Source organism: Callorhinus ursinus, unplaced genomic scaffold (genome assembly GCF_003265705.2).
Source record: "Callorhinus ursinus isolate GAN/ISIS: 27379988/994484 unplaced genomic scaffold, GSC_fseal_2.0 scaffold98, whole genome shotgun sequence".
Lineage (NCBI taxonomy): Eukaryota > Metazoa > Chordata > Mammalia > Carnivora > Otariidae > Callorhinus > Callorhinus ursinus.
Genome location: NW_027397160.1, coordinates 221,592 through 248,835, shown reverse-complemented (window position 1 = coordinate 248,835; position 27,244 = coordinate 221,592). Strand labels below are relative to the sequence as shown.

General features: G+C 59.1%; 1 protein-coding gene across 1 annotated transcript in view; it reads right to left on the bottom strand.

Annotated features, from left to right (window-relative positions):
- Nucleotides 1-4,094: 4,094 nt before the first annotated feature.
- SLX9 (SLX9 ribosome biogenesis factor) overlaps nt 4,095-27,244 on the bottom strand; it is a 36,591-nt gene continuing 13,441 nt past the window's right edge. Inside the window, exons 3-7 of the mRNA XM_073888905.1 lie at nt 21,132-21,200; nt 16,744-16,752; nt 14,031-14,172; nt 9,446-9,511; nt 4,095-8,063 (exon numbers count right to left, since the gene is read on the bottom strand). Of these exons, the coding sequence (XP_073745006.1) occupies nt 7,940-8,063; nt 9,446-9,511; nt 14,031-14,172; nt 16,744-16,752; nt 21,132-21,200 (410 nt within the window). The 3' untranslated portion in view covers nt 4,095-7,939. The remainder of the gene's footprint in view (nt 8,064-9,445; nt 9,512-14,030; nt 14,173-16,743; nt 16,753-21,131; nt 21,201-27,244) is intronic.

Sequence of the window (27,244 nt, the reverse complement as noted above, 5' to 3'; positions counted from 1 at the left end):
GAAGACCCACGCAGGACCCCGGAGAGAAGTGCTGACCGCCACACAGTGACCTGCTCCTTCCGGACTGTTGGGAGCAGGAGATCCGCGGGGCAGGCCAGGCCGGGGTCCCGCTGGGCCCACGGCGGCCTCTGCAGAACCTCAGGGCTCCCTCCCCAGGCGGAAGGCGGGGCTGGAGGCTGCACTGGGTGCCCCCCCACACACACACACACCGGGGCTTCAGCACGAGGCCTGTGTCCTGACCTCCACCTGGGGGCTGAGCACGGGGCTGGTGGGAGCCCGGCGGGCAGGGTGGGCTCCAGCCTCGGGGATCCATGGGCTCCGGGCAGGGCAAAGGCAGGCACATCTGCCTCCTCCCCACCGCCCCTCCCCCCTCCAGAGGGTGGAAGCTCAGAGACACCGTGTGGACAGCTCCCTGGAGACCTGCCGGTTTCAAAGGCGATGCCCAAGCTGTGCCCCTCTCAGCAGCCCCCGCTCAGGAAACCCCAGCAACCAAAACACAACCCAAGCCAAGCCCGTGACCCCAGGAATGCAAAGCCGAGCAGCATGAGGGGAAAGTAATCACACCATTCGCCCCCCAGCGGGAAAAATAATAACAAAATAACAAAACACATGACTTTCTCAACAGGAACCAAGAAGGAATTCAGTAAAATTCATCTCTTCTTGATACAAGTGCTCCTGAAGTAGGAATAAGAGCTTTCGCCCCTATTCTGATAGGAAGTCACGCACGGAAACGCAAACGCCTACAGAGACTGAGTTTGCACCTGAAAGCTTGTACGCTGCACACGTGTGCGCTCACGAGCATACAGGAACAGAGGCGCCCGTCCCCACAGGTGCGTGTGCACACACGCTCACAGTCCCACACGTGTGCCCCACGGCCGTTATGTCCTTCAAAGTGGGACCAGGTGTTCCAGAGGCCGGCCGGGCCCCGAGTGGGGCTAGGGGGGGGCCTTCCCCGGTCCCCCCCGGCCGTTCCCCTATCCCCCCCCCCCGCAGGATGTGACCCCAGCCAGCAGCAGCAGCATCTCCTGGCTCAAAAGATGTGCCCCAGTGCTGCCTCCAGTCCAAATCTGGACTCACCAGCGCCCCCCCCACCCCAGGGGTAACTGACCGAGGAGTTTGGGGTACTTGGTCCCAGAGCAGGAACGGCCAAGGGTCAGTGCTGTTAGTGCCCCTCACCCCCAGCCAAGGTCATGCACTCGTCAGGACCCTCAACCAAGCAGGACCAGGGTCACAGGATCCTCTGAGGGCTTCCGGCCAAGCGCAGGTTAAGTCCACAGTGCTGACCGCTAAACCCAGGGGCCTCGCAGCTGAGCTGTCCCCGAAGCAGCCCCGAGTGTCCCCAGGCAGCCCTGCACTCTTCTGGAAGAGGGGGCCCCACCTGCTCCCAGGGTTGGGCCTATCCACAACGTGGGACCCTAGCCCGCCCTTAGTGCCAAGAGACGGTCCCCACCCGAGGCCTGTGCTGTCAGGGAGGGCAGCCACCTCAGGCTCCAGGCAGCTCCAAGAGAAGGGACAGGGGCGTTGGGAGAGGGGGCCAGCAGGCCGGCCACTCCCTGCGGCAGTGACAACGATCTGGGGCTGCAGCCAACAGCTCCAGCCCTCCACTCCCCCCTCCAATAGAAGTCCTCCCATGTTGTCCAGGCCTGTCCCACCATGGTAACCAGGGCCGTGGGGCAGGTAAGGCGAGCGTCCCAAGTGTGCAGCAGCCAGGCAGCTTGGTAGGGATTCCTGCAGGCCACCCCAGTGTGCATTTATCCACGTGTATGTACCCACGTTTGTCCACACCCATGTACTCCCGTGTGCGTGCACTTAGCCACACACTCTGCTAGTCCGTGTAAGGCGTCACGATACATGCGAGTGTTTAAAGACGAGGGGCCTGGACCCTGCATCCAACCGGACGACCCCTGCCCGGAACCCAGGCGCCGTTGGCAGAGGCCTGGTCTGCGAGCACCTGAGCCCAGCAGGGCCGCCTCTGTGGCCGAGCTGTGCATGCCCGGCCCCCTCCCCTCCTCTAGGTAAAGCTGGAGCTGAGGCCCGGGACTTGAGGGCCGCCGTGTCTCTAGCAGCCCACCAGCTTCACGCACCAGGAAGGTCACACTGTGCCGCCAGATCAGGTCTTCTCGTCAGACAAGATGCAAAAGCAAAGGCAGCGTGACCGCAAGCCACCAACGCCCTGTTAAAAGGCCCAGTTCCTGGCTGCCCCCAAACCCAGGGTGGGGCCCCAGAATTTACTTGGATGCAGCTCTGGCCCCTCCCTGCCTGCAGAGCACCCCCACAGTACTGCGTCCGCCCTCCTGCTGGGTCTCAGGGGGCCCTCCCTCCACCCCTCGCCCCCATCTGAAGGGCCAGAGGGATCTGTGCAGGGCTGAGCCAGAGCAGGACCACCGGCCACCTTCTTCTCAGGGGGCACCTTCTTGTCTTGCCCTTGGACGTCTGACCTGCGCCCAGGCACAAGGACTCAGACGTCCAGGGGAACCTTCCTGATCACCCTGCTGGCCCTTCCTCTGCACTGCTGTGCGTCCAGTTACCGACAAACGTGCTCACCGTGGCCCCAGGTCAGAGGACAGCTCGGACCCCCCGGCAGCAGGGTCAGCAGTACCGAGGACCTGGCAAGAGCTCTCACTGCACACATGCTGCTGAGATACACCAACACCCACCCAGCTCGCTGGGGGCCGTGGTGGACAGTGGTGTGGACGGCTCTGCTGAGGAAGCCCAGGCCTTGCCCTACCCTACTGCAACGGAAACCACCACCCACCCTCGGCCCTCCCCCTTTTCCCGCCTGGAATGTGGACGTGATGGCTGGGGTGCTAGCAGCTGCTTTAGCAACAGGAGGAATAAGAGCCTGGGCTGCTGACAGCAACTTGCATCCAGGCTCTCATTCTGGGAGGGGCAACCCACCCCGTTTCAACATAATCAGCTCCCACGACTTCTGCTTTCAGTCAGAAGCACTATAGCGAACTAGCACATGACCAGCGCACCCCTCTCCTCTCAGGCCCACCAGATGGCATCCCCAGGGTGCTCTGCAGTAACGCTGGGTCAGCCCCAAGCCAACCTCTCGTGTGCCTGTCCCCCACCCACCCAGGGCCTCCACCACCAGTCTGGGACATGAATCCCGCCGGCAGGAGCTGACATCTTCCTCAGTCACACTTGCCACTGTCCCCTCCCCTAGAGACCTCCTGGTGGGGCCCAGGGCACCCACCGAGCTTACGGGCAGCGGACAGCTGTGCCTGCCTGACCCACCAGAACGAGCTTTCCCAGTGTGTGCTGGGTGTGCGTGAGGATCAGCTACAGACTGGGGCAGAAAGGCTGGCTGGGAATGGGGGGGTGCACCCTGCCAGGTGGCAGGCCAAGGGATGGGGCACATTAGCCTGTTGGGTGGGGCGACGTGGGTCGGCCAGCCAGGGCCAGGTCCATCAGACCCAGGGGCGTGCATCTGCAGGAGGCAGAGGGAAGGCTGTTCACACAGGCGCCCAGAGCCCGAGGGCTGACCAGGATAGATTCTCTAATTACACACCGTGATGTAATTAGAATCTGCTCCCAACTTAGGAGACTGGAATAATTACCGCTGTGCAAGAACCCTGGGCACCGAAGCAGGGAGAAGGGCGCCCCAACCCTGTGCTGTGGCTTCAGGCACTGACCTGAACCTGCAGAGGGCGGAGGTTAAGGGCATACATGGGGGTCCCAGGGTGCCTGGAAGCTCTGCATTCCTGAGGACCTCAGCCTCAGCAGGAAAAGCACCGGATACCCCAGCTCCAGCCCCAGCCCGGGGGGGGGGGTCTCCCCTCTCCAGGCTCTTGGGTTCCCCTCTGCAGAGAAAGTCCCAGCCAGGGCTCAGTGGGCCCAGCCCCCAGGTCCCCTCTTCTGCCAGCAGAGACCAGAACAGGAAGGGAAAAGGCTTCAGCCTAGCAGGAGGCCCCACAGACTCCACGGCCCTGCAGCCTCTGTGGCACCAGAGGACATGTGAATTCAAAGACACAAGTAATCACTGATTTTCTCCCCACAATCTGAAAAATAACATTTCCCAATCTTAACAAAGCCTTAAGAAACACAAGCCAACATCCAGAACACGTCTGTAATTATCACTGTAACCCATGTTATTTTAACACCTTTAGAAGAAAATGCAGTTTATTGAGTCTGTTTGACTTCCAAAATGAGGTTGTCCGCGCAGGCCGAGGGTCTCAGGTCCAGAAGCAGGGGACTAGCTGGCCCGGGAACGGGACATCAGAGAAAGGCCCGGAAGGCTGGCGTCTTGCTATCTCCAGGAGCCGGCTGGCTCTCCCGATAGCCTGGAGACATGCACTGATAGCAGCACCCTGGAACCCAGGTCACGGGGTGGTGGCCCAGAACCCACTGGGGCCAGGCAGGGGCTGGGCTCCAACATCTCAGCCCAAGCAGCGGTCACGGACCCGTGTGATCGCTGCATGAAGAGCATTCCAAGAGCAGTTCGCACAACACCTGACTTCCAAGCAACACGGAACCCTGAGAGGCACAGCTGCCTGTGCCTGACTCACCACCCAGCTGCGGCTGCCCGGCACTGACGCCCGTCTTTGCCCAGGACAGTCTCTGAAGCAGCAGGGGAGCCCGAGTCCACGTGAAGGCCGGCACGCTGAGGCTGTGGGGCTGCATCAGGCTCACGCGTCACCATCCGCCCGGCACCAGACCCAGGCCCCTCTTGACAAAGCTCCATACAGACGGGGTGAGCCATCATCAGCCCAGCCCTGCTGGCCTGCCTCAGAGGCCTGCGGCTTGCAGACACACCCAGAACCAGAACGGATCCCGAGGGCCGTGCATTCATACCGATTCCTTCCTCCCCTCCAGGCGCCTGAGTCCGCGCCCCCAGGAACCCTCTCCCCACTGGACACCGCGTGCAGACACAAGGCCACCCCAGCAGGGCCCTGAGCTTGGTCACCTGGGCCCACGCAGGCCACTGCTTCCTGCCTCTGGTTCATTCATTTACTGCCACGTGGGGCTGCTGACCCCCCAGCAGCGCAAAGCACACCCTGCCCTCCATCGTTTCCGTCCTGGGGGAAGCAAGCCAGCTCGGAGAACATATTAACACCGGGCAGGACAAGGGCAGACATGCCAGAGAGAATGGCTGGGGTGCCGTCTGGGGGAGCACAGAAGGGGTGGGGCAGCAGGAGGCCCTTGTCACGAGGGGACCCCAGCCCCCCACCCAAAGCCCCAGGGCAGTGCTCTGCCGTCCACGACTGCCCCACGCCTTCCAGTCCTTGGCCCGTGTCAACGTCGCACCCCATGAAGCCTCCCAACACCCAGCGCTTTGCCCTGTAGGCAAGTTCACCTCCTCCCCGCCCCATTTGGCGAGCGGTAGCCAACTCTGGATGTGCATCTTCGGTTCACCTGGGAGCTTCCGAGAATCCTGCTGCCCCGATCTCCCCCCAGACCCAGGGCATCGCCCAAGATTCACATCTACGTGGAACCTCAGAATGCAACCATTCTGGAAATAGGATCTTTGCAAAGGAATTAGTTCAGGGGAGGTCATCCTGCAGGAGGGCGGGCCCTGACCCAGGGACTCACAGGAGGCAGAGCGACGGACAGGAGTGATGCAGCCACCAGCCGGGGGCACGAGAGGAGCTGACAAACAGGACTGCCCGTCTCTGCCCCCGTCTGGAGGCCTCCGGAGACGGCGTGGGCCTGCCGGCATGACCAGGCTCCACGGGAGAGTGCATTCCCAGGGGCTGAAGTCACCCCATCTGCTAGTCTGTTCCCCAAGAAACAAATTCAGTGGGTGCCTCAGGCAGGAGTCCGGCCTGGCCCAGGCTCGTGGGAAGAACACATGGCTGCACGTCTGGGGGACGTCGGTTACACAGGTACCACAGCAGCTGACAACCGATGCACACGTCCACCGAAAGAAGGGGACAGCATACCTACCAACCAGGGGCTCTAGAAGGGCAGAGGAGAGGGGTGTTTCATGGGGAAGGAGGATCCAGGTGGGTTGCTGGAGTACTTTTAAAAAGGGGTCTTGAAGATTTCTGGCCGGGAGCCAGGGGACCTTCAGAGGTGAGCCTGCGGGCAGGGCAGGCAGGACCCTATGGGCAGGTGCCAGAGACACAGACCCACGCACCCCTGCACAGCAGGAGCGCACAGGGTTTAAGAGGCACAAACACCATGAACTGTTCCACTTCACCACTTACACCTGCCACCACGGCAGTCGTGCCCACGGCACACACATCAGAAACCACACACATGCCTGCTCGGCGGTAGGCATCTGGCCACAGCCAGGGGACACCCAGGGGGACTCTCCTGTAACCTGTCACTGGGACCCGGCACTCTGCTCTGGGGCTGAGGTCCCCACACGTTCGAGGCTTCTCTGGTGATCTTCCTGGGGTGAGTTCTGAGGCCAGTGGTCGGCACAGCCCACGTGCCTCACCCCCTCAAGAGCAGCCCGCCCCCTGTCCGTGCGGCCCCTCCCTTTCCCATGGCACACACGCTCCCGGGCAGCCAGGGCACAAGGGGAGCCGAGGTGGCCCGGCCGGGGCCACACTGGAGTTGCTGGAGGCCAAGAAGTACATTTTCCCTTCAGACGACACGTACCAGCCTTGCAGTCAGTGTCACCAAACTCAGACATTCGGAAAAACATGACGGAGAAACATCAAGGTGCCTGCATCACCTTCCGGGCAACCTGTACCCCACTCTGTTTCTCCCAGCACTTATTTATTGCACAAATGAGTTTGTCACAAATACCACTTTATAAACAACTCATCTCCCTTACCAAGAACTGGTTTCTGTACTGAGGACAACAGTGCACCGTCACTTAAGGGGTGGCAGTCCTGGCGAGACGGCCGTGCTTACCTCCGGCCCAGGGGACTCAGGCTCCCACCTACAGCCTCAGTGGTCACATCTGTCCCTTTCCATGTCCCATTCCTGGGAGGCGCCCACACTGTGTGCTCTTGTGCAGAGAAGAGGCCCAGGAAGCCCAATGGGGGCGGGGCATGGGCTCAGATCCCTTCAGCCACCCATGGCCGGATAGCCTTGGTAGACGCTGCTTGGGTGTCCGTGAGTCGCGAGCATGCCGACCAGGGCACCAGAGGTCAGGGACATAACTGGAGCTCACGCTGGTTCAGCCACAAAGCCTAGAGTGCCTGGCGCCTGGATGCGCTGGTGCCCACCCCCACACCACAGCCTGTGAAGGGGTGCTGGGTATCCTGGCCCCGGCCCCAAGAGTGACAGGGCGCTCACTGGGTCCAGAGCTGCTGCCGTGGGTGCCCAGGCCTCCGGGCCACACATCCACCACCACTGACCCCGCAGGACATGGGCAGTGAGTCCCCACACAGCACACACTCCCAACTCCCACTCCCCAGGCAAGCCCAGGCCCTTAGGTGTGAAGTCTATTCCCGCAGTCTGGCCCCCAGACCCCAGGCTTCTAACAGTCAACAGCCACCTTGCTCCCGGGTCGGCTGTGTCGCTCTAGGGCGGGACCAGGCCTGCTCCCAGTGTCCAGACTGCTGGACTCCGGCAAGCCCAGCTCACCTCAATCACAAGGGCAGGTGGGGAGCAACCTGGGCTCGGAGCCAAAGGGAGACACCGTGGGGAGCAGGCCAGGGAGGAGCTCAGGGACCACGGCCCAAGAAGGGCAGACAGGAGCCCCTGGGAACCGGGAGGGCAGCAAGCGCCCACAGAACCCACCACGACTGCATCTTGGGGCTGCAGGGGAGCTGGGGACCCCCAGAGCCTGCTGGGTAGTGGCTCGTGCCGAGGGAGCGTGGGCAGCCTCCTGGGTGGCCCGCCCAGAGAAACCCAAGAGCAGTCTGGAAGGAAGCCCAGGGAGCCGTGGGGGGGCCCAGAGGAACTGCCCCCATCCCAACGCCCGAGATCGTGCCTTCATTCATTCTCATGGTGGGCTCTCCTGCCAGGCTCACGGCAAGGACAGCAAGGGGTGGATCCCTGGAGCTCACAGCACGTCTCCAGGCTGCATCAGAGATCAGAGCCGGCTGCCGCCGTCCAGCTGCATTTGCTGGGCCAGCTGCTGCCCGATGGCCAGCAAGGGGCTGGCCCTGTAGGCTGGACTAGCCAGCAGCTCCCGAAACCGAGCCCTTTCTTCCTCCCTGAAAGAGAGGAGATCAGCGCAGGTCAGCAAACCCCACAACCCTGTGCAGGGAGGGGTGGAGATGAGCATCAGCACTGCCCCAGCCCGGCCACCCCATCCCTGGGCACCTCAGGGAGGGCGAGACACTGGAGTGGGTAGGCAGGGGTTACACAGGGCAGAGCACCTGGGGCCTAAGGGTCACCAGAGGGCAGTGGGCGGGGGCAGTATGGGGGGGATGAGGAAGGCAGCAGGGCAGGGAGGGGGCTCAGGAGCGGCCTTGCTGGGTCAGGCCCAAGGGGGATGAGGGGGGCTATGAGAGCTAACAGGCGCTTTGGGCAGGAAGGGACTGGCTGCCCTCACGATCACACGCAGGCTCTGGAGCGTGGGTCTGGGGGACTAGCACCCCTGCCTTCCCCCAGGAAGTGGGCTCTGGGCCCCCCATCCCCAACTCTGATGTGGAGCTGCTATTCAAAGCAGGAAGAAGCGGACACACGTGGGGAGGTAGACACGTGGCCTGCAGACATGTGGGCTTACACAAGAGGCGCCCTCCCTCCAGCGAGCCAAAACCGAGCACTGCGGCCCCACGGGCCCGAGACCAGCCTTGCCCACAATGGGGTGCCCCAGCGACAGAGGGGGCAGTGGCTGCCTCTGATGGGAGCTGGAGGGCTTCCTCCCGGGGGAGGACCTGAGCCCCCAGTCCACAGTGGTGGCTGCCACTCTCTGCACGTGGGTCTCTTAAGCCCAGCCAGCCCCTGGGAGAGCCGGCACTCATGCCGCATCTCAGAAGCACAGGGGCCAGCTGGACGTTTGCAGGTGCCTTGGCGAGGCGCCTCTGAGGGAGGACACCCGTGCACTGAAAGCTCGGAATGGCGGTCCAGGACACGTGCGGGCAGGGCCGCCGTGGCACCTGCGGCACGGTGCTGGGGAAGGTGCTGCAGAAGGGGCGGCCCTGGCCCGGGGGGCGGTGGGATGGAGCCGAACTGGTGCTCTGCCATTTTTTGTGTGTGCGTGACGGGGCAAGGCTGAACCGCGAGGTGCCTGGCTTCCCCGGCTGCTGACAGGGAGACTGAACCCCTGGACCAACTGCCCAAGCCAGGGGTCCACACCCAAGATGCCTGGGAGGGCAGTGGGCTCTGGGCTCCCAGGGTGATCCCAAAAGAGCCAGCATGTCTTGTTCTGGCAGCTTCTGCTCCCCTCGCTGCCTGGGCAAAGGGGCTCCCCGGCCCAGTTACAAACCGGCTCCTTCATGCCAATAAGAGGCACCACTGGCCAAGCTGTCCGTGGGCCTGAGTGGGCCAGGGCCGGGGGCGCTCGGCCAGAGGCTGGACGGTACTGGGGTGAGGTGGGAGGGAAGGAGGTGGGTGCACTGGAGCCTCATTTTGGTGGCAGGGCCTTACTCACAGGAGCTGGAGCCTCTGCGCGGCGCTCATGCGGCTCAACTCGGCGGGGCGGGGCCTGCTGCTCACCCTGTGAGGGACAGAGAAGCAAGTCAGCACAGGTGCCCCTGTGGGCCCCCACGGTAGCCTGGGGAGCTGTCACCCGGAGGCATGCGCGTCTACACAGCCAGCAGCAGGAAGGGTGAGAAAACCAGAGCCCCAGGCCAACACCTAAATTTAGCCTCCAAACCAGGAGACCTCATCCTTTATTCATGGTTTCTGTTAAAATATGAATGAAAGACCTGTCTCATGCGTCCCAGACGGTTCCCACTGCAGCTCTGCTCCTCTCGCTGCTGACCCCCCATGTTCACCCCGGAGCAGGCCCCTCGCAGAACTGACTGGCATGCCCAGGACACTGCGCCGGCAGGTCAGGGAGCCTAAGCCCTGGATCCGATCCAACCCCCACCCCCCAACACCCCAGCACCCCCACTTATAAAAACGTAAAATTGGGGCGCCTGGGCGGCTCAGTCAGTTAAGCATCATCTAACTCTTGATTTCAGCTCAGGTCATGATCTCAGGGTCGTGAGATCGAGCCCCACGTCGGACTCCGCACTCTGCAGGAAGTCTGCTGGGGATTCCCTCTCTCTTCCCCTCTCTTAAAAAAAAAAAAAAAAAAAAGATAAAAAAATAAAAATAAAAAGGTAAAATCCACTGAGGCCACTCATGGCCCTCCAGCTCTGATAGCGGTGCCCGTGTAGACGCATCTGGGAGTCCCCTCAGTGCCCAGGGGCCAGGTGCAGTCTCTAGTGGCTTAAACCCCCCAGCACGGTGGGCAGCCAGGGCGTGCACGGAGCCTCAGGGCATGCCTAGGACCTGGTAAGCAGCTTCCAGGGGGAGGCTCCCGTCCTGTGGACAAAGGCAGGCTGTCTGGGTGAGCAGAGCCAACCCCTCAGTCCTGTCACCTCCGTCTAGACAGGCCCAGGCTTTGACTTCAAGTCTCTCAGGTGGAGAGCCCCTGGAAGGCAGAGACTCACTTGGTGCTGGCTTCAGACAGAGCGGGGTCAATGGTGGGCTGAGACCTCCGGCCAGGAACGATGTGCTGCTCAGAGCCCACAGCCTGCCTGCTGCTTAAGTACCACCAACATGACCCCAGCCCCACCAGCCCTGGAGGGAGTGGCTCTGGACACCAACCGACCAGGGATGAACCTTGGGAAAACCGCTGTACCCTGAAGCCTCAGTTTCCCCGTCAAACAGACAAATGTTTTCCTGGCAAACTTGCATTAGCGGGCCTGCAGTCCAAGGGGAAAGTGAGTGCGCAGGTGCACCCAGGTAACTCCCAGCTTTGTTGCTCTCCTGCAGGCGGTGGGGCCCAGCCCTCCCACTTGCCTGCTGATGGGACTGAGCCCACGTGGCATGTCCCACCCCAGGGGCCTAGGAAACCAAGTGGGTGTAAGAAACCCCAAACAATACGGACTCTTGTCCAAACCCACAGCCCCGGTGGGCGAAGCCCCGAAGTCCACCCAGGGCGGCCCAATGGGGTCCACGGTGCTATTCTCAGCCCACTCTCCAGCAGCACCTGCTGGCCTGTAAGATCCGGGAGGGCTGAGCCGGCAGGAAGCACCCCGACCCTGGCTGCCGCCCAGGGGCTCTCCGAGTATCCATGGCAGCAGCCTCAAGACGTGGCCAAGGTCACCAGGACCACATGGGGTCCAAGGGATGGCTAGCCTGGTGGCTCAGCTGCACAAAGCTCATCAGAAAGGACAAGGTGATCTTCGCCTGACACTCTTTTGCCCAAAGGACCAAGTTCCTAGAGAATCTAACCTTTCACTAACGAGCAGCATCACTGTGCGTACAACTCGTGCTGTGTCGTGCCCACCCAGATGGCTTGGGACACAGCACGGGAAGGTGTGCTCCGATGGCTCTCTGCAACCACCGCCCAGTGAGGTCACATCACGGATGTGGGACGAGCTTGGAGAAGGGTCCAGGGCCTTGGTCACGGTGTCCCAGTAGGTGACTGGGGACCCTCGCACTCAGACCTGGGTGTCCAGGGCCACAAGGCCAACCCCACAGCACATCCTGTCCTACCCCAACCCCAGGAGGGGGGCTGCTGGGGAAGGTGCTGCAGCAGGAGCGGCTCTGGCCCGGGGGGGGGGCGGTGGGGTGGAGCCGAACTGGTGCTCTGCCCTGTGTGGAACCCTGCCCCCCACGCCTAGAGGAGGGGGGCACAACACACACTGATCAGCAGAGCCATCTGTACCGTCTGCATGCTTTCAAGTGTCAGCCCCTGGTGTGACCCCCTCCAGCGCAGAAGCCACCTGAAGGGGCTCCCGGTGGCCAGAGCTGGACCAGTCCCTGCAACAGAGTGAAGTCCTGTTGGATTATAGCCACAGTATAAAATAAATATCCACGAGTCCATTCGGACATCCATAAATGAGTCACTCATGCGCTGACACGGAAACGGTACTTATCTCCTCCTCCGAAGGAGAATCCCAGTGTCTGCACAGCCGCTCCGTCCTCGGGGAGCACAGCGCACCTCCCCACTCCTTAGGTGTGGGCTGAGCGTGGCGACTCCCTTCCCCAGGGGACAGAGCAGGAAAGGGAAGGAGCCACGTGGGGTGGGGACACCGGGGAGACACACCTCTGCCGGGTGACCACGGCCAACATGAGCAGTGACAAGTCATGTTGACGGCAGGCACCTGGGCCGGATGGGATGAGACGGACACCTCCCTGTGTGGTCTTCCCCCCGACAACCCCTGACCCCAGTCCACTCATGAGAAACCACATCATGCTAATCCCAACGAGGGGCAACACCCCAAACGCCTGACTGGCCCTCCTCCCAACGAGGAGCATCCCCCCAAACGCCTGACTGGCCCTCCTCCCAACAAGGGGCATCCCCCAAACGCCTGATGGGCCCTCCTCCCAACAAGGAGCATCCCCCAAACGCCTGACGGGCCCTCCTCCCAACAAGGGGCATCCCCCAAACGCCTGACGGGCCCTCCTCCCAACAAGGGGCATCCCCCAAACGCCTGACTGGCCCTCCTCAAAATGAGGAGCATCCCCCCAAACGCCTGACGGGCCCTCCTCCCAACGGTCAGGGTCATCAGAGAAACTGTCACGGCCAAGAGGTGTAAAGGGACATGACCAGTGTCACATGGTGTCCTGGACGGGATCCTGGGACAGAAGAGGGATGTTAGGGGAAACTGAGGAAATCTGAATAACCCATGGGCTTTATTCAATCACTACTATTTACATATCCACACTGACTCCTTAAGGGCCCCCAGTGCACTATGCTGACAGAGGGAGCTGGATGTGAGGGACGTGGGAACTCTCAGTATCCTCTCATCATTTTCTGTAAATCTAAAACTGTTCTAAAATAACATTTATTCAAACAAACAGCTCCCCAGTGCCAGACGCACTTGAGGAGGGACGGTGACCCCCATCCAACAGGAGGCTCAGCTAGGAGACCAGCTGGGGACCTTCCCACACCCAGAGAGCCGGAAGCAACCTCAGCTACAGCCCAGCTCAGCAGCCCAGGCCGCCCAGGGCCACACACATTCCTCCTCGGGCTGCCAACTGGGTGTTTACGCAGCAATTCCCCCCCCTGGGAGCCCTGAGCACATTTTTCAGATGAGAAAACTGAAAGCGGGGCGCCTGGGCGGCTCAGTCGTTAAGTGTCCGCCTTCGGCTCAGGTCATGGTCCCAGGGTCCTGGGATCGAGCCCCGCGTCAGGCTCCCTGCTCCGCGGGAAGCCTGCTTCTCCCTCTGCCGCTCCCCCTGCTTGTGTTCCCTCTCGCTGTATCTCTCTCTCCGTCAGATAAACAAAATCTTTAAAAAAGAAAAGAAAAGAAAAGAAAAAAGAAAAAACTGAAAGCAGGGGAAGGACACTTGACTGGGGTCACATTTTTTTATCAAGAATCAGAGGGGGAATTTGCCTCTCAGGCTCTGGCTCGATCACCAATCTCAACTGTGAAGGCCACTCCTCGATTCTTTGTCCGGACCAAAGGCTCTGGGTGCTCCCATTCCGGGAGCTGGCCTGGGATGTTCTGGGTCTGCAGCCAAGTGGCCCTGAGCACATCGCTGGACACCCCCAACCTCCAAGCTGATGAAGGAACACAGAGAGGGACAGCAGAGGGACTGGCTTCTCTGGAGCACCCATGTTCCAGGGAGGCAGGAAGCGCTACAAGAACGTGTACTTCTGGGAGAGGGTGCCGAAGGCAGCAGGTATGGTGGCAGGCTGTGTCCCTGGGGGGTGAAGCCCAGTGGCTGGAAGGACCCACCACACCGCAGCCCTCCCGGCTAAGCTGCTCCGAGGCCCACGCTGGAGAAGGCCGACAGGTGCCCCTCGTCAACATGCTGGACAGGCCATCTGCCTGCAGAGGCCCCGGCGAGAGAGTCAGCACACCACCTGCCTACCTCAAGGCTTGGACCACGGAAGCAAGGGTTTCTGCATCAACAAGGAGGTCGGGCACCTCTGCAGGCTTTGCCTCCCCCCGTCCCCTCCCCTGCTGGTTCCTCCCCAGGCTCCGGACACAGGTCAGCAGCTGCCGCTCTGGAAGAGCCGGCCCTTTCCTGGCCTCGCATTCCCAAGGCAGCCACAGACAGACACTCACCCTCTGGCACGTGGCTGCCGACTGCCAGCCTCCAGCTCCAGCAGCTCAGGGAGGGCATCTCTCAGGGGCTGCAGGTCCCCCACCACCACCGTGGCCCTCCGTCTCCGCTCTGCCTTGCGCTTCTGCTCGGCCAGCTTTGGGGCTTGGGTTGGGGGGGGGGGGGGGGGGGGGAGGGACAATGGGTTAAGCGAGAGGAGCAGAGAGCAAGGGACAAGCACACAGGCAACCAGCTTCCTTCCCGAGCAGGGCCGGCAGGTGGCACCTACGTTCGCCCTGGGAAGCCGGGAGGCAGGTCGGCACCCTGATCGCGGGATGCCAAGACTGAGCTGCAGGCGCTGAGGCTTCTTCTCTTTCTGAAAAGGGACGCTGGCTCGGGGGCCTGTGCGGGGCGCAGGCTGCGCAGTCAGCGGGCGAGGGGAAAACGATGTAAACAGTGAGCCACTGAGCAGCAGGGTCATGCTCTCCTGTGCTCCCCAAGTTCCCCCTGAAACGCACCAGGAGGGAGAAAGTGGATCCCCACATACAGGAGTTGACATCATGGGGCTCCCAGAAGGCTCTGCACGGAGGTCCGGCGCAGCCACTGGGAAGGGGGCACCGGGGTAGGCCGGGGGCCAGCGCGGCTGAGAGGAACACAGGGTGCTGGAGGATGAGGGACGGGGGCACGGCCTTGGGAATTGTTTTGTTAAGATTTATTTATTCACGTGAGAGGACGCGGGTGCAAGTGGGGGCGCAGCAGAGGAAGAGAGAGTCTCAGGCAGACTCCTCGCTAAGCAAGGAGCCCAACACGGGGCTCGATCCCAGGATCCTGAGACCATGACCTGAGCCAAAATCAAAAGGCAGACATTTAAGTGACGGAGCCTCCCAGGCATCTCAAAGCCTCTGGGGATTTGATTTTCACCTAGAAATGTTTTTATTTCACAGTTGCTAATAAAGTATGTATTCAAATGCAGTATTTCCAGTGTGGCCGGTGGGCAACGCCAGCTCAGCTCTTACCCAGGGAGACAGCGGGTGGGCCCAGGGCCCGTTGTACACAAAAGACGCGCGGACTCCGCGCTCACGGATTTTGTGCATTTGCTCTGTCAGGCTCTCACTGAAAAGCTGGGACAGAACAGCGGCTGGGGGCTGACCAGACCTGAGCCCATCCCGCTGGAACGGACAGCCACACGAGGAATCACACCTCAAAGGCTGCGACACGCCGCCTTCCTGACACAGCGCCCGGCAGGTCCACAGCCAGAGGCGCCACCAGCCAGCGACCTGCACGTGGCAGGTACAGGAGCCCTGACTCCACGAGCTGGGTCCTTCGGAACACTGTGGCCGCCCGTCACCCCACAGAAGGGCAGTGACCTCCAGGCACAGGGCAGGCCAGGAGGGGAACCCCACACCGAGCCCCAGGAAGCACATGTGAAAGGGGAGTCATACGTGGTGACCCCAACAGGCATTTTCAAGAGGGGAGTTTCCAGAAACTGCAACTATTCACCTAGTGGGGAGAAGCACCGAGGAAGGCTTCCCAGAGGCAAGAGCCGCTCGACAAGCCTACAGTGCTAGGCCAGGGTCACCCACCCCAAACCCCTCGGCTGCCCAGGGCAAGCTCTGAAAAGCCCACCCTCCTGCGTGGCCCAAAGTCAGGGACACCCATGCTGCCCCCAGCCACAGCCCCTAAGAGAGCCCCAGAGGGCCCCTGGGGAGCGAGGCTGCTCCCCTCGCCCCAAAGAGCAGAGCTCAAGTGGACAAGGACAGCTCCACTCGCCAGCTCCTCGTGTGCGGAGCAAGCCCTCAGGGCTCCGGATTATTAGGACTTACGAGGGACAAGTCAGTGCTTTCCCTCCTGCCAATAAGAGGATCAACAACTTACTGAGCATCTCCTCAAACCAGATGCCTCTTCCCCGAGAGCCGAGCATCCCAGGAGGGTGGCAAAGGCCAGGGCAGGTGCTCTGAGACCCCTGCCCCTTCAGTGGCCAGCAGACCAGCACTGGGACCAAGCACAGCAAAGCACAGGCCCAGGCTCCTGGGGGACACAGGAACACGACCACACAAACGTCCGCAAATCCAAGCTCGAAGTGCTTTTAGTAACACATCCCACCTAGCTGGAGTGTAACCGAGGCACATGGGGACATCTGCCAGGCGCCCCACTGGGGGTCTGTTTAAACACAAAGACCACCATGGCCACAAGAAGTGCCAAATGGAACACCACAGAATTCACTATCCACTCACCATAAAAACGACAGCACAGCCATGAATGGAGGCCAATTCCTTAATGTGACAAGAGATTATCTACCAGAAACATCATGTTCTCTAGCAAAACATCACAAGACTCCACAGCAACCCAGGGAGGGCGGACGGTGCTGGGCTGGTGACCCTGAGAAACCGCAAAGCTCACACAGCCTCAAACTTCAACAGGACTTTCACCTGAACCTGTGAAGCTAATTCCAAGTCTTACTTTGAAAAAAAGACTCAATGTGTAATCGTAACCAGAACATGTTTAAGGGAACACGCAACAAGGAAGTGGGCCTAATGGACGCTGAAGCAAATAAGGAAGTGACAGGAATCCCAACAGGGCAGCGTCCCAGGCAGGTGTGGAGGGCAGGCTCCCGACATCCTTCTGGGGAGGGGGGGGGTCCCTGCTGCCTGCCCTAAAAACGAAGAATTAAACACCACGAATATAACAAATAGGAATCAAAAGCCACAAAACACAGGCGTGCACGCACACGCACACCCTGAGTTTCTAAAGCTCCACACCCCCAGGATAAAGGGGAAAGGTCTGCAAGTTCAATCCTGCATGAGCAACCAGCTTGCTAGGGAACGGTCTTCAGCTCTGTCCGTCCTACCTAAACAGGTTTATGACTTTTTTACGTGACACTGAAACATTAACATGTCCTCAGATTTGGGTGCCTCTCATTCCAGCCTGGAGACTGGGGGGGGACATGTGAACAGTGAATTTAAAGTGGTGTAGTTCTGTGCCACTGGGCTCGGCACAGGGGCTCCAGGCTGGCCACCCTCCGCAGAGGACAACTGTGCCCATGTCACCACAGGCCCTGCCCACTCTCCCCTTTCTGCCCCAGAGCCACTCCCACGCCTTCTAGCCAGAGATAGGGGCCCAGGGGGAGGGGGGCGCCCGCCTGGAGTGTCCTCTGAGCCCAGGACCCTGTTACACCATCTTCTGGCAATGAAGTCTCCCTTCTACCCTCCATGCCAGATAGAGGTAGGGGGCCTCCCCTCCACATCCTTGTACCTGGGCTGGAAATCGCCTCCTTCATTGAAGACTCCTCTCCAGGTAAACCTTTCTTGGGGTGCTGGGACCAGACAGACCACACACCGACGTTTCTCCCCAGGGAGAATCTCATGGCCAGCCCACTTGTAAGCAAGGGCAGGGGCAGTGAAAGGTCCCTTCTACCAACGGTGTGTTCTAGAGCAACAGATTCTGAGCATTTTGGGGGTGGGGGGCTCCTCTTGCCCCTATCACTGCCCCTCCCCTGGCTCTGGAAGTTTCCCAGGGACTGACACTCCTTCATTCTAAATGGTTTAACTTAAAACTAGCTTGAGGTGTAACCAAGAAAGCATTCCACATGCTAATTGAGCCTCCAAAAACAACTTCACCGGCTGCATGGGATGCTGACCATGGGAGGCTTAAGGGCTGAGTTCCCTGAAGGCCAGTCCACATCCCACTGACAGAATTCAGGAGCAGGGGGCAAGGCATGTGCCCCCGTCACTCTCCTTACTTCCGTGCCCACATCTGCCCATCGACGAGAAGCCTAAGGGAAGTTCCTTAGAAACCGGGCCTGAAGCAGAGAGCCCATGATGGCACCTTGCGTTGTGCACCAACACAGCTGGGTCCCAACCCCTGGCTGCAGACTGGGAACCATTCGCACCCCTTCCATCACCACCCACCAGAGGCTCGAACCCCTGCCGTAGGATGAGAAGACATGAAAACATGAGCTTGGAGAAGAAAATGAAACTGATCCATTTTAGGTGGCATGATTTTTTATGTAGAAAGTTCTAAGGAATCTACAGAATAACTATCAGAACACATGATTTTAGCACTGTCAAAGGATACAATATTCTTAAAAATCCATCCTTTATAAACTACTAGAAAACGAAGCTTTTGAGAATCTCACTTACAAACAACTCCAAAACCTATGAAACCATCAGCAACAGGCATTAACAAAAATAAAAACCCATGTAAGACCTCTACTCTGAAAACTATACAATGCTGACAAGATAATCCACAAAAATGGAGAAATGTACCATATTCATGGACTTAAAGATTCAATACTGTTAACACGGCAATTTCCCCCAAACTGATCTACACACTCAAGGCACCTGCAGTCGTAAGCCTGACAAGGTTCTGTTGGTGGGAGCGGGCCTCTGGTAAAACCTACACGGAAGCGCCACAGACCCGGCCTTCCCACAGGAGAACCGAGGAGGGGGAGGGCGCCCGCTGTGCACCACGGCCTCCTGCAGAGCTGCCAGTACGTGTGAGGACACACTGGCAGCAGCCAACAGCAGATGCCCCCAAACAAACCCACACTCAGGAGACCGTGCAATGTTTCGCAAAGACACTGAAACAATCAAACGAGGAGAGAAAAGCCTTTAGAACAAACAGTGTCAGAGTAACCGAACATCCACAGAGGGGGAAGGAGCCTCAGCCAGTACCGCACGCCACCGACAAATGCCAACCGAGATGGACCAGAAACCGAACTAACCTAACTACACAGCTTTTAGAAAAGCAGAACAGCATCTTGAGGACTTGAGATTGGGCAAAGTTTTCCTAGACAAGACACACATGTATACAAAATAACCACATAAAAAAAGGTAAATCAGATGCCTCAAGATTAAACTTCTGTTCATCAAAAACACATTGTTCAGAAAATGAACGGGCAAGTCACGCTCTGGAAGAAAATCTGCAAGCACACACTTGACGCAGGGCTGGCTTCCGGGACGTCAGAACCATTCTTGGAGTGAGGTAACGAAACCACACCCAACTGGGGTGCACACGCAATGCTCGGGGGTGGTTGAGAGCCGACGCCACGGGGAGCTGCTGACGCCCTGCTCTGCGGGGAGCCGTGGCTGGTGGCAGTGTGAACACAGGACCACTCCAGGGAAATGTCTGGCAGTTGCTTATAAAACTAAACATACACCTGCCCTATGACCCAGCACACTCTATTCCCAACCATTCCTCCAAAATGACGACACACTCCACAAAAAGACCTGAAGAGAATGTTTGTAGCAGCCTTTTTCATAGTAGCTAGAAAGAGAAAAAAGACCAGGTGTCCATCAATAGGAAAAGGGGTAGCAGTCGGTCTATCCAGATAAACCCTTCTCAGCGAGAGAAGGGCCCGGGCCACAGCGACACACAGCAGAGCAGACTTTCAAAGACTTCCTGCGAAGCCAAGAAATCCAGACACAAACAGAACACATCCTACAAGATTCCAGTCAGAGGACGTCTAGAGCAGTAAAATCTAAGCTGTGACTCTGAGGGGAGGAGACAGTGGTCACTCTCAGTGCTAGTGCTACTCTGTCTCTCCCAGGGACTCTGGTCGCACGTGTGTGTGCAGTGGCACCCAGACTGGCACTTCATCGTAGGCCAGCCTTACCTCAAAATGAAGGAGAACCATCTGCAGATGCTGAACTGTAGCAGAATCATTTGGGAGAAAGTGTCCTGACGTCTGCCATTCACTCAGCAATGGGTGGATAGAACACAGGGTGGTGGACAGATGGACAGGAATGGACAGAGGAACAGATGTGGTAAACAACAGTGTCCACATCAAATCTAGGTGTTCACTGTCAGGTCCTCCCTGCTTTTCCGTATGACACTTTCCATGATAAGACAGTAGGTAAGCCCGAGCGGGGCGGTGCGGCTCACACAGCCCTCCGTTCCTAAACAAAACTGTAAAAACTATGAGCCAGGTAACTCAAACCTAAAGAAAGCAAGACTAGGGTATTAAAAAGAACAGAAACTAACCATTTAGGGCACAAGAAAGTAGAACTGACAAACAAGTACAAGGCTTAATTCTTGGAATGGAAGAGAAAAATAAAGAGAAGTTCACGAAAAGGAGGCAAATAAAGGGTGACAAACAGGGTACCGGTGATGAGAGGCCAGCAGCCCTTTGCCAATGAGGGTGGGGGTCTCATGAGAGTAGATGCTTTTATGGGAAAATAGGAATGGCCACGCCAGGCTCAAGGAGAGACGACGAAAGACCAACCAGCACGGAGCGAGGAGCGAGTTTTAAATATCGCGGCACACGGCAGTGCAGAGGAGCACAAGGCCCCAGCGGCCAGTCTGTCTGCCTCCCCAAGTCCAGCTTACAGAGAACATTCCGCACAACCCCACGCAGGGACCGTGGGAAAGAAAATGCACGAATGAGTCACTTCTGTAAGAAACACCCACAGAGGCACAAAACATAAAATAACTGTGGAAGAAGTCGACAAATTTCTCTAGGAAATTAAAACGTACATTTTCTTTAAAACCTTAAAGGAAAAAAATTTTAACCATGAGAGAACATACCAGATAACAGAAATTAATTTTAAAAGGTCAAGAAAACTATGATGGGTATTGAGGAGGGCACGTTCTGCGTGGAGCACTGGGTGTTATGAACAAACAATGAATCATGGAACAGTACACCAAAACAAATGATGTAATATATGGTGATTAACATAACAATAAAAATTTAAAAAAAGTCAAGAAAACTAAAAAATAATATAAATAAATAAATAATAGAAGTGAGCAGAATCACACTAAAATGAAAACAGTAAGAAAAAGGCTGCAAAGCAAGCCTCTTAGGACAATCCTTAGAAAACCACCAGTGCATACTCAGCATCACGAAAACTAACTCGAGGGAGTGAGGCGCCGGGCGCGGTGAGGCGTCTGCGGGAGGCCCGGGATGAAGCCCCCCTCAGACAGGCCCTGAGACGGAAGGAGCAGGGGCGCCGCCGCACCCAGAGCGCCCTGGGACAGCTCTGCTGTAAAACCCTCGCAACAGCACGGTCACCCAGGTGCTGGTGAGCCAGCCCTGCACACGCGGCGCTCAGGGAGGGCACGGTCAGGGGGCCGCCCCAGGCCACTGCGGGTGTGTTGGGGCGGGGGGGGCACGGGGCCGAACTTACTCTGCAGCCACTTCTCACGCCGCAGCTTCATTTTCTCCTTCTTGGGCAAAACAGCCCCGGCCTCCACACCTGAGGACAGAGAACACATGGGGGTGAGTGGGGCGCTCCGTGCCCACGGGGAGGAGCCGGGAACTGTGCCCCAGGCCAGGCCGCGGCCAGGTGCATGGTGGCCCAGAGTCAGGAGGGACCCCTGCGCACTTCCTCTGGGGCTGCCCCGGGACACATGACCCCGGGATGACCTCCAGAACAGGCTGCAGCGTGACCAGGCAGCCCAGAGATGCCACATCACTCACCAAGAGGAAGGCCCATGCCCCCGAGCCTGGGACCTGGAGCTCTGGACTTGAGGCTCATGGTCCCCACCTGTTTGCAGTTTCTCGGCACAGGCGCTGCCCAAAGCCGAGGGTCTCAGGTGAGTCCAGTCGAAGCAAAAAAATGGTCCCAGATCTTGTCACTGATTCCACCAAGGCAGTAAGAAAAACCCACTTCTCCTCACATGGTCCCTTCCGTGAGGGGCCGCTGTCCGCCCTCGCCTGCCAGCATCGGAACGTGTCTGCAACGTTCCCAGCCTAACCCTAACCCAGGGTCAGGGCAAAGAGTGCAACACATACCCTCTCCTCTGTCTCCCGAACACCTCCGTCATCAGAGCGCAGGCCACCGGCTGACCCTCCCACCACCCTCCCTGCTCCCCCCAGCTCAGCGGGTGAGTGGCCTCCCCTCCCTCAGAAGCCTGCCCTCACCCCCGCGGTATGTCTGCACACCCCCATTTTATGGACTAAACTGTGTTCCCCAAATGCACATGCTCAAGTCCTAATCACCAGGCCCTCAGAATGCAACTGTGTTTGAAGACATGGTCTTTAATGAGGGCACAACGGTGGCCCTGATCCAACGGGACTGGTGTCCTCGTAAGAAGAAATCAGAACACGGACGTTCAGGGGACGATGATGTGAGGATGATGGCCATCTACACACCCACGGGAGGCCTCAGATGCCCAGCCTCCAGACCGCGAGGGATACAGGTGTGTTTGCTCCAGCCGCCCGAGCGGACCCCCACATCCATCTTCTCAGGAATAAGGCAAAGCCCTGTGCTTCCGCCATCAGCCAGACAGCAGGCCAGTGCGGCCCTGCCTGCCCAGTCCCCACACGGACCAGTTACCAGACACCGACATGGCATCACCCATCACCCACCAAGGAAAGGGCACCTGTTAACACTCATTCACGAACTACCTGAAGAAACCTGCTGACCTTTAGGAGCACTGGGCATCTTTCTGTCAGTGACCCTACGAACTAGCCCAACACAGAGGGCCGTAACCCCCCCAGGTCATGGGAACTGCTAGGGACCAGGACCGGAAAGGAGCTGCCCTGGGACCACACTGCTGGAGGGGTAACGGAGACACGAGACTTGAAGTAAAGCCTGAACCACGTGGGCACAAAAAATCACACACAGCCCTGGCCGCAGGACACGGGGCTTCCCTCCTCAGCAGGCGGACGGGGTGGGGGGGGGAGACAGAGGGGCCCCTGCCCCCAAGAGGCACACAGAGGAGGCGGACTAAACCTGACATCACTGACCAGATGCTGACTCCCAGCTGGACAAGGCCAGTCAGCCCGAGTCGGCAGAAGCCATCTATAGCCCCAAGTTGCTCAGGCAGGGCCTGCAGGTGCATCAGACGGCACTGGGCCTCCCCTTCTCCAGGCCCTTCCTTCTCCAAGGGGAGGACGTCGGCCCAGGGCCGAACTACACCCTGGGCAGTGGGACAACCACAAAAGGGACCCCTCACGAGTCACTGAGCCTCTCGCTCGAGAGTGAGCCAGTGGGGCAGAGAGCAGGGTAACTGTGGGTATGAGCTATAAATTTACGAGACAAACCCAGAGAGATCGTCATCACCCCTTTGGAATTCTTCCAGCCGGGGAGAAGAGAGGCTACCTCACGTGTGGAGAGCTACCACGGGTGAAACATGCAGGTGCCCCCTGGGCTCTGTGCACGGGAGCCTGGCCGGACCTGGGGGCAGGGAGCATAGCGTCGCTGCCAGGCTCTGGGAGCACAAAGACGGAGCGGCCTGACTGCTATCTGCCCCACGTCAGGGCTGTGGCATGTGGGAACACAGGCTGGGAAGGCGCTGGGCCAGGAGACGCCGGACGCTGCGGACAGTGTCTCTGCCTCTACAAACAGAGCGGTCTCCAGGCTGGCTCCACTTCCTTGGCCTTAACTGGTTTCCCCAGAGATCAAGGGGCCTAAGCCCAGGGCATAGCCCACCCCAAGCTCAGGCTACGAGACACTCATATCTCCCGATGTGTCTTTACTTCACGCCGATTTTCCCAGCTCGTACGGGAGATCTATGACGTCTACACAACAGAGTGGAGACAAGTTCCATCAAGAGAAAGGGGGTGCGCCTGTTAAACTAGACTCTTCAGCTCAGGAACGTGCATAAAACCTTATAACCTGGGACTCCCAGGAGGATTAATCCCTTCTCCAAGGGTAAGACCCTGCACGCTGTGGCCTCGTGTTGAAACTTCCAGACGCGCTGGAGCTGACCTACTCTCCTCCTCGAGGCCCTGACCTCTCACTGCCCCCCCCAACCTGCCCAGAGAGCGGAGGCCTTGTGTGACTTTCCAGTCACCCTCAGCTGCTCAGAATGGGGGCGGGTGTGAGAGGGTGGACAGAAGGGGCTGCAGGGTACGGGCCCCCGGGGTAACCCTGCTCCTCCAGCTGCTCCAGCCCCCACTCCCCTGCACCTGGCACCACACCCACCATGCTATCTGGCCGCCAGGTGCCGGCCTGATACAGGGCAGGGAGGGCACCTCTGCAGCCTCGTGCAGGCACCAGAGGCCTCTGGGGGTGGGGGTGAGATGTCCACGTGTCCCGGTGCCAGGTCAAGCCACATGTGGGGTGATGACAGTGCCCACTATGGGGTCAGGGAGCATCCGACTGAGGTGACAGTCTGGGCAATGGAGACCAGTGACAGGAACAGAGCTGACCCACATGTCCAGCAGGTGAATGCAGGAGGGTGCCCTCCCAGAGAAGCATCCAACAGGCGGATGTGAAGGCGGCTCACAAAGCTCAGGGAGACCCCACCCGTGGGGGGCCTCTGCCCAGTAGCCTGTCCCCACGGCACCGGGGAAACAGGAAGCAAACATGCCGTCCCTGTGAGACAGCCGAGCACCCGGAGAGTGAGGTCCCCCAGAAGCTGCCTGGAAGCGCCGGCCCCACAGGCTGCAGGTAGCGAACACGCTGCCCACACCGGGCATGGGCGGCAGGGAGGAGCATGGGCACCACAAGCCCTGCTCACCTCAGTGCCCCTGACGGGGGTCCCCAAGACAACTGGAGGGTTCCAAAAGCCCAAACCCCCAAGGACCAGGCAAAGCCCTCACTTTGCACTGAGTCTACAGCCTCGAATGAGACAGACAAGAGGGCGTGAGGGCGTGGTGGCCAGTGGGCCAGGTGGCCAGGCCCTACAGACAAGCCATGCAAACCCAGGCTCCAGGGAAGGTGGCATCTGGGAGAGCCGGGGTGGTCTGGGCAGCCAGAGCCCGAGGCTGAGCGAGGCAAGACAGCTGCCCAGGCGCACCTCGCTGTCCCTGGACACCGTCAGACCCGGAGCGGAGGCAACCTCGGAAGAAAGAGAAACACAGGGAGAGGGCTCCACGGCAGCCTTCTTACTGGAGATTTTCACACACCTGCAGGCGAGGGAAGGCGGTAAAGAGCCCTCGAGCGCCTCCAGCTGCACCCACTCCGAGCCCGGTCCGGCATGCGCTCACGTGACCTCCACCCCCAGGCCCCCTGCTGTGCTGGTGCCTGCTCACCAGAGGCCTGGGTGTCCTGAGCCAACACCTGTGAAAGGGGACCCACCCTCAGCAACGGCACCAGGAGCATGGGCTGAGATGGATCAGGAGATGCTCAGGGGGACACGGAGGTGGCCTGTCCAGTCTTAGCACCAAGCCCCTTCCATGGCCCCACATCGGGCCCCCCTGGGCTCAGCCCTGGGCAGGCCACCCTCATGACCCCGAGGGAGGACACCTCTCCCAGGTGGATGGGAATCCCAACAGCACTGCCCGACTGTGGTTTCTCCACCACAGCATGCCGACAGGGCTCTGCCACAGGGGCCAGCGACCGGGGAGCACCCCCTCCCCAAATTCTGCTCTGGCTCTCAGTTACTCCCACCCTACCTTGTGGGCTTCCCTCCTGTGGTTGCAGGGGCTAGAGGGTGCTAGTCCCACAGGCCCTGTTCCTCCTGACGCCCTGCAGGTAGCTGTGCCACATCACAAAGGGAGGCACGGAGGCCCAGAGCAGAACCTACCCAGAACCAGGCAGGAGAGCGCAACCGGCACCTCCCACACCAAGGCCGACAGACCCACGTGTGGTGTCAGCGTGGGCTGTCCCAGTTCTTACACGTACAACAAAGGAAGTACACCAAATCTCCAGTCGCCTCCTCGGTGCAGCAAGCTCCACGTGACCCACAACAGCAGAAACACCAGCCTCGGAAAACTGGGGCTGGGTGCAATGACACTGGCCTCTCTGGTCCCAAGCAGGAGGCTTAAAAGTACCGCACACAAACCTGGGTCCTCGTCCCTCCCAGGGCCACTGTCCTGGGTGTGTCCTCACCTCCAGGACCCCCAGAGTCAACACTACAGCCCTGCTGCCCTGGGGGAGGGGAATGAGAGGTGTCCAGCAGCATTCTGGTAAGTGACAAAGTGACAGCAACTGCGCACCCCGGGGCGTGTCATCCCAAACTGAGTGCCCAACCCGAACTCAGGGCAGGTGCCAGGAACACCAACCCTGGGTGTCCACGTGACCCAGCGAGAGTGTATTCTCACCTTCAGGATCACAAAATTCTCCAGAACCTAAAAACAATACTTAAAACAATCAACCCAGTGACCATGCTGAGCACAGGAGGCAGGGTGGCCTCCCACCCTCGCTGTGCCTGCACCCCACCAACCCACCCACCTTCTGAGCCCCACCCTCCAGCCCCAGGGCACTGACCTCAGCTACGGGCCAAAGGGCTCTGGGCATCCCAGGGAGAAAGGGTGGGCATGAGCTCAGGCACAGGCTGCTCCAACCAGAAAAGCTGACGGTGAGACGCAGCTTCCTGCGACAAGACAGGAAGCTCTGGATCCTCAGCGGTAGAGACACAACAGGCTTCTCATCCGTGTAAGCGGAATGCCAGTGCATAGTGTGAGGTCCAGTGCCCAGCACTGCACTGGCGCCCCAGTGGCCCGCCTCCCATGCAGTCTGCAGCCTGGGCAGGACATGAGTAATGAATCACAGGACGTACGTCCTAACAGAACTGGAAAAAGAATTAATACGTAATTAGCTTTTCCATAAATGACACCAAGAACCTGCTCCCCTTCTGTCAACAAAGATGTGCGAAAACCAAGCACAGGTAACAGAAGGAGGTAGCCTCAGGTTTCAGAGCGGCTTCAGGAGCAGGCTGATGTGACTGAAGCCTCGCACAAAGGCATCCCGGGACACTGAGCTCACACCTCAGCTTCTCAGTAAATGCTACCAAAGACAGAGATTTGGAGGAATAAAGCGGGAATCCTTCCCGTCCCTCTGTACATCAAAAGAAGGTCCCGATGCATAAAATATATAAACAACAGAAGCGTAAAAGTACTACAAAAACACAAATGAGTCACAAAATACAAAGAAAACATCATTTTGACTATGTACAAGAACTGTATTAAAAAAGTTACGTGGATAAACTCAAAAAGCATTACTAATGGGGACACCTGCAGATAACAAAAAAGCACTTCTGAATCAAGAGGAAAGGCAAACAGCATAAAGGAATAAGAAAAGTGCAGACACGGGCTGCCTTCAGAGAAACACGGCTAACGGAACTTCTAAGGAAGCGCACATCTCTTCCAAACCGGCCCCCAAAAACTGGCTGCCCTTGACGTCAGCAGAGACCTAGGCATGCACCAGCTGGCTCAGCCCAGAGGCAGAGGCAGACTCTCAAGCGCACAGCAAGGGCTCCCTCAGGGCAGCATCTCTCGAAGGCCATCAGGCAACTGTCTACTGACTTTCGTCGTCGTTTTACGGGCTTCTCGTGTCCGGTCCCCAGTCAGAGGCACGTACTAATACCCTGGGCCACAGGGCATTAGAGTGTATTATACACAAGTCCA